At 30.8% G+C, this 14,256-nt stretch overlaps 1 protein-coding gene across 2 annotated transcripts in view; it reads left to right on the plus strand.

Moving 5' to 3' along the window:
- Positions 1–94: 94 nt before the first annotated feature.
- The window catches only part of LOC143054060 (uncharacterized), a 45,893-nt gene continuing 31,731 nt past the window's right edge, over positions 95–14,256 (plus strand). The window contains exons 1-4 of one of the 2 annotated variants that reach the window (XM_076226925.1): positions 95–164; positions 10,158–11,869; positions 12,676–12,768; positions 13,502–13,651. In XM_076226925.1, the coding sequence (XP_076083040.1) occupies positions 10,199–11,869; positions 12,676–12,768; positions 13,502–13,651 (1,914 nt within the window). In that variant the 5' untranslated portion in view covers positions 95–164; positions 10,158–10,198. Of the gene's footprint in view, positions 402–10,157; positions 11,870–12,675; positions 12,769–13,501; positions 13,652–14,256 lie in introns of both variants that reach the window. The other variant, XM_076226924.1, reaches the window with a different exon arrangement.

Below are 14,256 nucleotides of genomic sequence, written 5' to 3' on the forward strand. Positions count from 1 at the left end.
TTTATGTTGGAACAATTTAGTTGTAAATTATTTAGTGGATACTGTTGATTTTTTTCTGTATATCTATTTGACGATATCCATAATTACAAAGATGTATGGATCGGAAATGAAAGTGTTATTTTAGATCAACCGACACCATGCGCAAAGCCAAAATGGTGAACTATGTAAGTTCAAATCCTGAAGTGCCCTGCAATTTTGTAATGGTTATCTAAAGAAGCATTCAAACATATTTTTGTGCAATTTTTCCCTCAACAATCGGATTTATTGAACAAATTTTTATGTCAAAAAAGAAAAATACTTCGTAAATAGTGTAAAGAGACAACATATTTTCACAAGCGCTTGGGGCATTTCACCATTTTGAAAATTTGTGTTTCTTGTTCTTCGGCTTGTAACATATTTTTGTAAGTATATCTTTCTTTTATTGTAACATTTTATTTCTAATACCCCAGAAAAATTACTACCAGCAGCTTACATAATAAATGTATTGAACTTCAATAATTATATTTTAAGATGCTGTAATCCAGTTTCATCATTCATGTCATTAGAACCTCTGTTTAAACAGTTTGATGGATAACAGACTATCATACATTGTCATACCTTAAATATAATTTGATGCATACATTTTAATGCCTTAAAATAAAAACCCTGTATACATGGTATATTTAACTGAAAAATTGAGAGAAAAAAAAATGCAGAAAAAAAACGGGAAGGTCTAAAAACAGGACAGATAAAACCAGGACAGTTATTTTCGATACGTTTTTATCTGTAACTTTTGTTTTACTCAACATATTGATAAAATTTAAATTGCATAATAAAGATCATGGTATTTACTTACATTATTTGCAAAAAATATAAAAATAAATAATTTCTAAGTTAAAAAAAATCTGCCAGGACAGTTTAATTTTATCAAAAAAATGGTTGAAATTGCCGAGAAAAGTTTACTTATAATTGAAATATTTTTCCCAAAACAACTGTCTGGCATAATATTTTTGTACGATTATAAAGATTATGAAATATTCATTCTAAAAATCTATAATTTAATATTTTTTTCAGCTTTTAAAGGTAAAAAAATATGCCAGGACAGTAGCCTTTCACGTTGGAAATTTTGTTGAAATTATTTCAAAATACAAAAACAAAGTTAAATATCTTCTTCAAAATAAATGTCTGGTAAACAAATGTTAGTTCATTGGAAAGTTTAGAATATAAGCTTTATGAAAATATAAAATTATATGAACTTTTATGTCATTAACACCAAAAAAATCTGCCAGGACAGTAGCCTACTCCGCTAAATTTTAAGAAACAAATGGCTGAAATTGTCGAGAAGAGTTTACCTATATTTGTTATATTTTCTTCAGTACAACTGTCTGGCATAATATTTGTGTACGATTATAAAGATTATGAAATATTCATTCTAAAAACCTATGATTTAATATTTTTTTCGTCTTTTAAAGGTAAAAAAATCTGACAGGACAGAACCTTTTACGTTAGAAATTTTGTTGAAATATGTTCAAAATCAAAATATAAAGTTTAATATGTTCTTCAAAATAAATTTGTGGTAAACACATGTTAGTTCATTTAAAAGTTTAGAACATAAGCTTTGAAAAAATATAAAATGATATGGGCATTTATTTCATTAACTACAAAAAAATCTGCCAGGACAGTAGCCTACTCCGTTTGAATTATCAGCTGGACATTAGCCTAATATGCTACATGTTTTATAAATGGCAGAAATAAACATTGTTTTTACTCATAAATAAAATAGTATATTTATTAACTTATCTGGCTTTTTTAAGTGATAATTAGGACAAAATCATTAAAAATAAAACTACAAATTAAAAACAAATTTTGCCAGGACAGTACTATTACATAGGAAGAAGTGAAAAATTCTCAAAGATTTTTTTAATTCTATTCAAAGTTTTCAGTTTGAAATTTATCCGTGATAGAGTCATTAAAGTGAATATTTCTAGATAACATAATTATATTGGTGTGGTTATTAAAACACTATTTGTTGATTTAATTCGATTTCTATTCATTGTATCAAAGGCAGAAGATATATATCGGAATTATGTTTTGACAGTAATAAAAACTTCAAAGTCACTGATTGGTGTCAAATACTCAAAAGGTGTTTATTCACTAATAAGTAATGTGTTTCAGAGCACAGGAAAGTGTCACTTTTTTATCCTCTTACATAAAACTGAAGAGTTTCCAAATGTTGCATTTTTTAACTACTTTTTGCAATTTACACCTTTACATGTTTTCTAATGAATCAAATTTGCCATGCACAGTCACAATTTAGTACATTCCACAACACTAGTTAACCTTTTTCAAAAAAAAAAAAATCACGAGATAATCTATACTAGTTCTAGTTGTTCTACATGTACCCAACCTGAAAAAACTTGTAAAAACAAAATTATAGAGCATTTGCAATTGCGAATATCCCACAATCTATTGCATTAAATTTTATCTTTAAATATAAAATCAATTAGTTTTCCTAAAATTAAAGCTAAATATCTTCATTACCACACACTCACTTTACGGTTGACATGACAGAGTATACAAATACACAGATTCGATGACAGATCGTTAAGTTTAGCAAGTGCCAACTAAATATTTAGCTATAGGACGACTCATGGGACACTTTTTATGAAATTCATCTATTACCGAATGATTATTTTTATCTTTTCCCAAAATTTAATGCTAAAACTTAACAACGAATTATAACAACAAAACGTAATAATCTATTCAACTTTCGATTTTGATTTGAAACAAATTTGTCCACAAGTTGAGACATAATAAGTAACTGTTCTGGCAAATTTTTTTATTCACTTTTTTTTTTTTTAATTTTATGATTGGGTGTAGCTTTTACTTAATGGTAGTATCAAAATTGTACTTTAGACAATCGCAAAAAAGAAACTATTCCAATATTATATTTAAAAAAAAAATAATTGCGTTGTTAATTTCTGCAATTAATTCAGAAATTTAACGGAGTAGGCTACTGTCCTGGCAATTTTTTTTGGCGTTAAGGAAATAAATGTCCATATTATTTTATATTTTCAAAAAGCTTATATTTCAAACTTTTAAATGAACTAAAATTTGTTTACCGGACTTTTATTTTAAAGAAGATATTAAACTTTATATTTTGATTTTGAACATATTTCAACAAAATTTCTAACGTAAAAGGTTCTGTCCTGGCAGATTTTTTTACCTTTAAAAGACGAAAAAAATATTAAATCATAGGTTTTTAGAATGAATATTTCATAATCTTTATAATCGTACAAAAATATTATGCCAGACAGTTGTTTTGGGAAAAATATTTCAATTATAAGTAAACTTTTCTCGGCAATTTCAGCCATTTTTTTGATAAAATTAAACTGTCCTGGCAGATTTTTTTTAACTTAGCTATTATTTATTTTTATATTTTTTGCAAATAATATAAGTAAATACCATGATCTTTATTATGCAATTTAAATTTTATCAATATGTTGAGTAAAACAAAAGTTACAGATAAAAACGTATCGAAAATAACTGTCCTGGTTTTATCTGTCCTGTTAATAGACCTTCCCAAAAAAAACAATATTGTTTGCATGAGGAGGATTCATCTTACAAAAAATTACAAGTTACAAAAGCCAAATCAGATCTGTATGAGAAATATTTTATTTATAATAGTTTGCTTCAAATGGTCTGTGTTGATTGATTATCAATGTAACTTTACTGTAATTTGTCAGTAATGCCAAGGAGGTTAAATGAGAAGGAGAGAGGACGAAAGACGATATTAAAAAAAAAATGTCACCGACTTTTCTGTAAGTGGGTGTTAATTAGTTAAGATCGACTCTGTCACAGAAGGAGATTTTGTCCTAATTACATACCTGAGTAATACCAGCGTCACACATCAGCGTATAGCTCCGACGTACGCCAGGCGTGTTAAAAAATCATGTACGCTGCCAATACACTAGTAATTGTGGATGCATTCAACCTGTCAATCATATCTGTAACGTGTGCAGAACGATCTTTAAGCGTGTCTCAATCTTATCTGTAGTGCGTTAAATGCGCTTGTAGCATATGTATAACGTGCTTGTAGCGTACAGGTATACGCTACAAAGATGCCAACCATTACGATTTTTCCATAGTTTTTCTGATTTTTCGATCAAAACTACGCTTTTACGGTCCAAGTCGAATAGTTACGGATTCCCTGTCATCGCTGTTCAATATTGTAAAACACAGATTTTTATCATTGCTTTTCCAGCCTGGTCCGGTATTTAGAAAACGCCAATGTAATGCTTCCGGTTTCTCGGGTGTTATCGACCTTTCACTTGGTAACTAACTGACTTCCGAAGAGGCAAACTTGCATTTTATGAAGAAGCTTTCCCCTTTTCTCTACTTCTGCTTGACAAAATAAATATGTATGAGTCGAGGCTGTCTGAACAACTAATGAATGGAATACATACTACAGATAACATGTTTAATGAAACATGTTATTGCACATCACTTTGCAACCATTAGTCAGTATTTTTTGGTAAATGCACGTTTTTTGAATGATTACTGAAAAGTTTTCAAAATTACTGAAAATAATTGTTACTGAATATGTCAAAAGGGGGTTGGCATCTATGACGCTAGACACACGCTTAAGCTGGATAAAAAATTTTTTGCTGCATAAAAATTTCCAGGAGTCGTAGCGTTCACCAAGCGTATACGTTTGTAGGGGGAGCTCAGACATAAATAAGTCTGAATCTGCTTTTGACTAATAGAGGTCTAGATTTGTAAGTTTTAGGATTTGTCATCCTTTAATGCAAGACAAAATACGACTTTAATAAGTCAAATATTGTTAAGCAAGAAATAATAGGTTGCAGATTTCGACTCCTACAAGTCGATAAGTTATCAAAATTGGTTAACTTCAACACCCATGCATATTTATAAAAAGGTCATGCATCTAAATCAAATAATGACCACATTGAAGGACAATGCTTTGCCTTCTAAAGAAAAATATGAATGAGAGTCTAAAGAATCGGAGATAATGTTAATTAACCTTACAATGCAACCACCTGGAACCACACTAATTTAATGAGGTAAAACATCTGTGTTTAGTAAGGATGTTCAATTAGATAATTAAAAATAGATAGCTCAAGTACTTGTGAACTCTCAGACAGGTTTTTGCTGTCATAGGTGGTGTACTTAGGCTACCAAGTAAAATTAAGTTTTTTCATCAACATAAATAGACCTTAACAAGTCTGTCATTTTCTGACTTAGATAAGTTTAAAATTGAAAATGCATTTTTATAATACATGTAAATACATGTTTTGACTTTTCAAAGTCAAAAACAGAAATCGAAGTCTTAGTTCTGACTGATATACAATAATTGGATTGCTAAAAAGATTTTTTGTGATATTTTTATACGACCGCAAAAATTTTAATTTTTTGGTCGTATATTGCTATCACGTTGGCGTCGTCGTCGTCGTCGTCGTCCGAATACTTTTAGTTTTCGCACTCTAACTTTAGTAAAAGTGAATAGAAATCAATGAAATTTTAACACAAGGTTTATGACCACAAAAGGAAGGTTGGGATTGATTTTGGGAGTTTTGGTCCCAACATTTTAGGAATTAGGGGCCAAAAAGGGCCCAAATAAGCATTTTCTTGGTTTTCGCACTATAACTTTAGTTTAAGTGAATAGAAATCTATGAAATTTTGACACAAGGTTTATGACCACAAAAGGAAGGTTGGGATTGATTTTGGGAGTTTTGGTTCCAACAGTTTAGGAATTAAGGGCCAAAAAAGGGCCCAAATAAGCATTATTCTTGGTTTTCGCACAATAACTTTAGTATAAGTAAATAGAAATCAATGAAATTTTAACACAAGGTTTATGACCACAAAAGGAAGGTTGGGATTGATTTTTGGAGTTGAAGTCACAACAGTTTATGAATTAGGGGCCAAAAAGGGGCCCAAATAAGCATTATTTTTGGTTTTTGCACCATAACTTTAATATAAGTAAATAGAAATCTATGAAATTTAAACACAAGGTTTATGACCATAAAAGGAAGGTTGGGTTTGATTTTGGGAGTTTTGGTCCTAACAGTTTAGGAATAAGGGGCCCAAAGGGTCCAAAATTGAACTTTGTGTGATTTCATCAAAAATTGAATAATTGGGGTTCTTTGATATGCCGAATCTAACTATGTATGTAGATTCTTAATTTTTGGTCCCGTTTTCAAATTGGTCTACATTAAGGTCCAAAGGGTCCAAAATTAAACTTAGTTTGATTTTAACAAAAATTGAATCCTTGGGGTTCTTTGATATGCTGAATTTAAAAATGTACTTAGATTTTTAATTATTGGCCTAGTTTTCAAGTTGGTCCAAATGGGGGTCCAAAATTAAACTTTGTTTGATTTCATCAAAAATTGAATAAATGGGTTCTTTGATATGCCAAATCTAACTGTGTATGTAGATTCTTAATTTTTGGTCCAGTTTTCAAATTGGTCTACATTAAGGTCCAAAGGGTCCAAAATTAAACTAAGTTTGATTTTAACAAAAATTAAATTCTTGGGCTTATTTGATATGCTTTATCTAAATATGTACTTTGATTTTTGATTATGGGCCCAGTTTTCAAGTTGGTCCAAATCAGGATTCCATATCAAGTATTGTGCAATAGCAAGAAATTTTCAATTGCACAGTATTGCACAATAGCAAGAAATATCTAATTGCACAATATTGTGCAATAGCAATTAATTTTCAATTGGAGTTATCTTTCTTTGTATAGAATAGTAGTTGATAATATATGTTGGAAATTTGCCAGACATGACTATGATGTCATTTTCTATTTTTATTTGCCAATAACTTTATGTAAATAACTTCATTGGAAATTTGCCAATATAAAATGTTGCTGATGAAGCTTTTTTTCCTTATCTTATCTAAAATGTTTTTAGATAATGTATGTTGGACATTTGCCAGACATGACTATGATGTCATTTTCTATTTTTATTTGCCAATAACTTTATGTAAATAACTTCATTGGAAATTTGCCAATATAAAATGTTGCTGATGAAGTTTTTTTTATTGTTTTATACAATAAACAATGTATATTCACTTTTACTACCAACCAATCTTTACCATTCAGTGATAACAAGCACTTTATTTTACATTTTAATATTTTATGATGTATTTAAAAGAGTAGTTATTGTTGCAAACTCCATTAGAAATTTGAATTGATATCAGTTTTGGAAAAAGGGAAACGGGGATGTGAAAAAAAGGGGGGGGGGTTAAATTTTTCTCATTTCAGATTTCATAAATAAAAAGAAAATTTCTTCAAACATTTTTTTGAGAGGATTAATATTCAACAGCATAGTGAATTGCTCAAAGGCAAAAAAAAACTTTTAAGTTCATTAGACCACATTCATTCTGTGTCAGAAACCTATGCTGTGTCAACTATTTAATTTTAGATTTAAAAAGTTTGAAGAAATCTTTAATTGATTTGTAAAATCTTGACATTTGTTTTGTGTAAAAAAAACCCATGTTATGTCAAAAATTTGATCACAATCCAAATTCAGAGCTGTATCACGCTTGAATGTTTTGTCCATACTTGCCCCAACTGTTCAGGGTTCGACCTCTGCGGTCGTATAAAGCTGCGCCCTGCGGAGCACCTGGTTTATTTAGTAATTAAAAATTAAAATTTTATGTTAAAAGAAAACTTATTACCAATAATGAAACGAATATCAGTCTCATTGCCGTCATTGTTAATATCAACCGAAAGTCACTTTTATGTTGTTCCCGATAAATTTCTCTATGTTTCAATTGCAAATATTCCTTCCGGTTGTTATCCGTCACCATAACTAAAGTACTTTGCATATTCGTATATTTTTATGCCCCACCTACGATAGTAGAGGGGCATTATGTTTTCTGGTCTGTGCCTCCGTTCGTCCGTCCGTCTGTTCCTCCGTCCGTCCGTCCGCTTCAGGTTAAAGTTTTTGGTCAAGGTAGTTTTTGAAGAAGTTGAAGTCCAATCAACTTGAAACTTAGTACACTTGTTCCCCATGATATGATCTTTCTTATTTTAATGCCAAATTATAGTTTTGACCCCAATTTCATGGTCCACTGAACATAGAAAATGATAGTGCGAAGTTCAGGTTAAAGTTTTTGGTCAAGGTAGTTTTTGATGAAGTTAAAGTTACATCAACTTGAAACTTAGTACACATGTTCCCTATGATATGATCTTTCTAATTTTAATTCCAAATTAAAGTTTTGACCCCAATTTCACAGTCAACTGAACATAGAAAATGATAGTGCGAGTGGGGCATTCGTGTACTATGGACACATTCTTGTTTATGATTATTACATGCCAATTCTCATAAACAGAAATTGAAAGGTGAAGCGAAAATCTTTGTTTAAAGCAATGTAGTGTTGAATAAAAATCACACAATAACTTTCCTTTAAACCCTCATAACTTTGTCCTTTCTTTATTTGTTTTCACCGTAGACAGACGTTTGATTTTGAAATCATCAAATCTTTTTCCATATCATTATGTTGATCATAAACACCTATAAACTGCATTGTTACCAAAAATACACCCCAACTTTAATGACAATCATGTGACATATATGCGATTTATCTAATAGACCGAACTGCTCGCTGCTCGCGGTAACAGCTCGGTACATCTGAGGGCCGTGTCAAGTGGGTGATAAACATGTCGGTTTCTTTATAATTTTATCATTTTTCTCTGATCGAACTGCTATCCTGTGGATGCTAATTTTGTATCAAGCAGAGTGTTCACTCTCCTTCTCATATAACCTCCTTGGTAATACATTTTAAATTACTAATAAATATAAAAAAGAGCATACAGGACTTATTTTAGTATATATAAGAAGATATTTTATTTCCAATTTATATGTATAAACCATGCATTGCCATGTAGACTGAGCCAAAAAAGTTTTGCAACAACATATAGTTTTAATAGTAACAAAATGGAATTTAATGACATGGCAGAAGCAACATGCATGTTTATCACTCATTCACTAGGAATTTCTTTGTATGGAGCGCAGTAGGGTCAAAATGCGGAAATGAGTATAGTGTTATTCAAAATTGATTTCTCGTCCATGCTCCTTGTGCATCAATAACGGATTGGCAAGCACTCCAGTACCAGCTCTTAGTCTATGCACTACATGTGTGTCCTGAATAAACTTGTCACATGATGATGTTAAGTGAAGGTAGCGCTCCTCCCTTGATGTCAGTTTTTTGGGTCTACCAAATCTTGTCCTGTCCTGTGCAGTTGCAATTCGTTGATATCTGCTTGTTAGTCTTTAAACTGTTAAGTGATGCACATTCAATCGAGATGCAATGTGGGCAACACTCATTCCAGCATCAACCATTCCAAGAGCTTTCTGATTTTCATGGAGAACTGGTTGATGCCACATCCATTTTTTTCCAATTTTCATGTGTTTTTATTATCAATGAGGGGGGGTCGGAGGGGTCCTGATCCCGAAATCCCTGGCTAAAAAACATGAAATCCTAATGTCCCGAAATTTAAAAAAAATTCAATCCCGACATCACGAAATTCCAAAAAAGAAATCCTGGATCCTGAAAGGGTCAATACCCAAATCCCGAGCTTAAAGCACCAATGGTGTGTCTCTGAACGTTAGTGAAAAATAAATTTCAAGTTTCGTTTAAAAGTACATGTACAGAGGTATAACATCAATTACATGTACATGTCCAAAGCTTAAATGATGCGCAATCAATCACCTGAAAAAAAATACGACTGTTTAAAATTACAGGTAGACCTAAGGATTATATCAATGATGTTTAAAAAAAAATTTCAGAAACAACAAAAAACAAAAACTTGAAAAAAAAAGTGTTGCTAAACTTTTTTGGCTCAGTATGTCATGTTTGTATATGCTTTCATTGGTTGATAAGATTAAAATTACAGGACACTTGTTTCATATGACCTAAAGATTTAAGTCTTCACCATGCTCACTGTAATAGTGAATTATATTTTAATCAAAATTTCACAAGATGAAGTACATGTAGTGCCTTCTGCATGTTCTGAACCATGTGATATAATTTCTGCCTTTCAACCTCCCGAGTCCTCCTCAGATTTTACTAGAATGAGAGTATGCATACATTTTTTAGAATTGATAATAAATAAAGAGAGTGTTTGAGGAATATATATTTATATTTTGTAGATAATGAGTACATTGTATAAGGTTAGACTGCATTAAAAGATATGGAGAAGAAAAAGACTAAATTGAGTAAAAGTTTTAAAACATCAACTCCACAAAATAAAAAGGTTCCAGCATTGAGTTGCAGTCCCAGCAGTAATGTTGATAAAACTTCCTTTATTAAATCATTACACCTGATAACAAGTGATGGATCTACAGATGATGACAAGATAAATTCCAGTAACATTTCCTGTGATAGTGATAATGATTTGACATCTCCAAACTCTGAAAGTAATATAGCAATAGAAGAATATTATTGGAAGAATCCATGGAATAATACACCAGTTCATGCACATGGATTGACAGATGGAAACAGTTCTAAATCCAGAATAAGCAGTAAAACCTTAAACATTAAGTTGAAAGAAAAAAAACTAACCAAAATGTCGTCTGAAATTGTATATAGTCATGATAAAAGATCAGCAAATTCTGTTTCTAAGAAAAGAAAAATGAATAAATCTGAATCAGAAAAAAATACAGTATTAGAAAACAAAAAGCATTCAAAGCAAAAGCTTGATGAGCATAATTTACATTCAAAACTGCAAAGAAGGTCAGATATAGTAAGTCAGGATAAGAAGTCGTTGCCAAAGAGAGAGAAAAAGATTTCCCAAAAACTAAAAGATTTTTTTGATGAACCTAAAAGTGAATTTACCTCAGATTCTGCCTCAGATGTTGATATTGTAACAGTTTCTAAAGAAGGTGTAAAGTTTTCTAGTGAAAAGAAAAAGGGAAAAAAGAATTGTTTGAGGAAGGAAGGGAATACTCCTTCACCTTCGGAAAAGAATTCTTTGAGAAACAAAGGGATTACTCCTTCATCGTCAGAAAAGAAACGTAAAACATTATATTCTTTTAAAGAAAAATTTTCTGAGGAAGTAGATCCAAACAATATGTCTAGCAGTGTTAGTAATACATTAGATGAAATTGGAGATGCTTTGTTAAACATCGCAGAAAGTATTGAAAAAAAAATAACACCCGGTAAAAGAGCAAAGAGTATTAAGAATTTAAATTCAAAAAACACATCCATCGCTAAATCTTTTCTTGAATCTGAAGAACAAAACTCAGAATATGTAACATGTAATAAACAAATGTCTGATAATCTTAATGATAAACTGAACGAACATTCTCCAGAATCAAAAAAAGATGTTTGTCTGATAGGAAAAGGTAGTAACTCTGGTAGTAAATCAAAGAAGAAACGACTGTCAGAAATTTTACCTGTGCCTCGTAGAGGTAAAGCCAAAAGAAAAATATTAGATGAAAGTGAAAAAGAGATTATGGATTTTGAAAATGAAAGTGACACAACCTCTGAAGTTTCTTTTAAAATGGCTAGAGTTGAAGCTGATGAAAGGGAGGTAATTACACCTACTTTAGAAAACTTTCCAAAAGAGACAAATATAAGCCATGCATATAAAGACAGAGATTCAGAATTACTTAAAATTGGCAAAAAAACTGGAAATAAAAACAGCACTGATTTGATAGAAATGAGGTCACAAATGATGAGTAATATGGAGTCTTCTTCGAAACCTAACATTGAAACTGAAGGTAACAGTACCTCAGTACAAGGGAGATCACTGCGAAATAGAAGAAGCAATGTTGTTTTGAATGACTTTGTCCAACCTAAAAGGAGAATTTATAATAAAAAAACTGCCAAGAAGTCTGTGATTTCTGAAGATAAAATTAAGGTAGGTTGAAGATTTCAGATTATACATGTAATGTTATGATTATAGTGAATTCAGATTAATTGTTGTTTGCTTTAAGATGGTTTGTATTTATACATAATTCAAAGACGTTACAAACAAACAAACCAATGTTTTATTGGCCAATTACAGTGTCCAAATAAAATGAGCAGAATAATTACAATATAATTTTTCAACATAATATAAAAGTAAATTACAAATAACATGAATAGGTTAAACAAATTACATACCCATGATTAAATTTGATTTAATTGATTAACATTAGATATCAAAGTAATTGAAATAAGAAATTTTACAGAGTGTTTGAAGAATAAATTTCATGACCCCAGCAATTAAAGGTCAATGTATGAACTTCCCATTATATACATAATTGAAGACAAGTAAAAGTAAACTCAATTTGCAACAGTAAAATCTACCTTTTACGAAGGCTAAGCTAAATATACAATACAGTTATCTTGTAAGTTTCTTGTACAGTTGTTAAAACATGCTTTAATACTGGATTATTGGTAAACAGAATGTATCATGTGTATAGGACAAAATTGAGAATCAATAAAAGTATTGATATTGTAGCAAGCAAACATTAAATTGCTGTAAGCAAACAAAGAAAAACTTACTTCTTCCAATGATGCTGAATAAGTGTGAGCACTGTATGCTTTATGCATGGTAAGAATCTTGTTTTTGATCATGATATGAGGTTGCACTTACAAACAGATATTACTAAACATGCAAAAAGGTTGCATTAATTTATTTTCAGCATGATGCATGTTATTTTCACTTATATGTTTTTATAGGATACAGAAATTCATACTTGTCTGAGGTGTCAACTTATATGCAGTAGTATTGGTCATTTGAAACATCATCTAATGTCCTTCCATAACGCTTTAGTAAGTATATTTAAATCCCTAACAGTAACAGTTGAAATTCTCTCATCAAACATTGATGATACATCATGTACATATAAACATGATAACTTAATGTTGTTGGGTTTTTTTTAGGAATTTTTTATTTGATCTTATTAACTGATAATTTCCTTTCTCAGCACAGTAGAGTGATATGAACAAATATTGTTGGAAACTAAGGGCCCATGTGCCTGTTGTCAATGAAATTAACAACATCGTCATAGGTCAAAAAAACAAACTATCATTGGTCATCTCACATTACTAGCTCAAAGAAAAAAATCAATCTTGTTGAGATATCCAAAGATAATCTATATATACCTATTTGTATGTTAGCCTCAATATATTGAGATCATCAGCAAAAAGAGATAAAACATGATCAAAGAAGATCTTTGGTGATTCCTTTCATTAAAAATGTTCTGAATTACAACCTAATGTCTGTTTTAAAATACTGTATCCTACACAATAAAACCATTCAACTTTAGTTGTCAACATGTTGTTATACATGTATCATTTAGTTCTTTATTTTGGTTAACTGTGGATTCTTGGATTTTTTATTTCCTCGTTCTGCCAATCTCTGCATACAAAGCCTAGAGAAAATTTGCAATTCGTTTAACATTTGAATTCGTGGTTCACCTCCGCACATGAAACCTACAAAAATTGGTATCCAAAGATTAATAATGAATCTACAGTAATTTTGTTTAAATTTATATTTTTTCAGTGGGATAAATCTTGTCCTAAAGGACTAACAGATGAAAAGTCATTATCCATCATTGTAAAAAAAATTGGTAAACTCTGTTGTCCAAAGTGTGGAAAAGAATTGAAACATATGCATTATTACAGAAAACATGTGCAGTGGTGTGGAAGAGAGGTAGATATGACTAATGTTTGTATATAGCATTTATACTCTATAATAAGGTTTCAATAGTACAATTAGAAGAGAAGAAGGTTGATGCAAGAGAGATTAGTAAGTAAAAGGTTGGATAATTAAGGCACATTTGTTTAGAAATTTGAATAAAGGATTGAGGCAGTATAAGTTTATATACAAAAGACTGTCTAAAGGTATTCTCAGTATTAGTGAAGTTGACTTTTTAAGGAACCCGGTAATGTCTGTTTTCTCACAGTTAAGCCTACATTGTCAGTGATCGAGAAGGATGTGCCCCCTGCGCCTATAGCGCATATCGACCAGAAATGGCGCATAGAGTGACCAATGTAAGGGGCAACGTGGCTCACAATATTTTTCACTTCATTTCTAATCGTTTAGATTATAGATATCGTCAAATGGATTTCCGATCATCCTATATTGTGTTCCGTGCCGCCATTTGTGTGTACACAACTGTGTAATGTTTCTCCAATGATAGGAGCACCTATATATTTTTTGGACATCTCTGGTGTTTTCTATGGTAATAATAGAACCATGCGGTATAACTGATTACCCAAAAAACGTAATTAATCATCATTCATGATCTATTTTTT

The sequence above is a fragment of the Mytilus galloprovincialis genome, chromosome 12, assembly GCF_965363235.1.
Source record: "Mytilus galloprovincialis chromosome 12, xbMytGall1.hap1.1, whole genome shotgun sequence".
Classification (NCBI taxonomy): domain Eukaryota; kingdom Metazoa; phylum Mollusca; class Bivalvia; order Mytilida; family Mytilidae; genus Mytilus; species Mytilus galloprovincialis.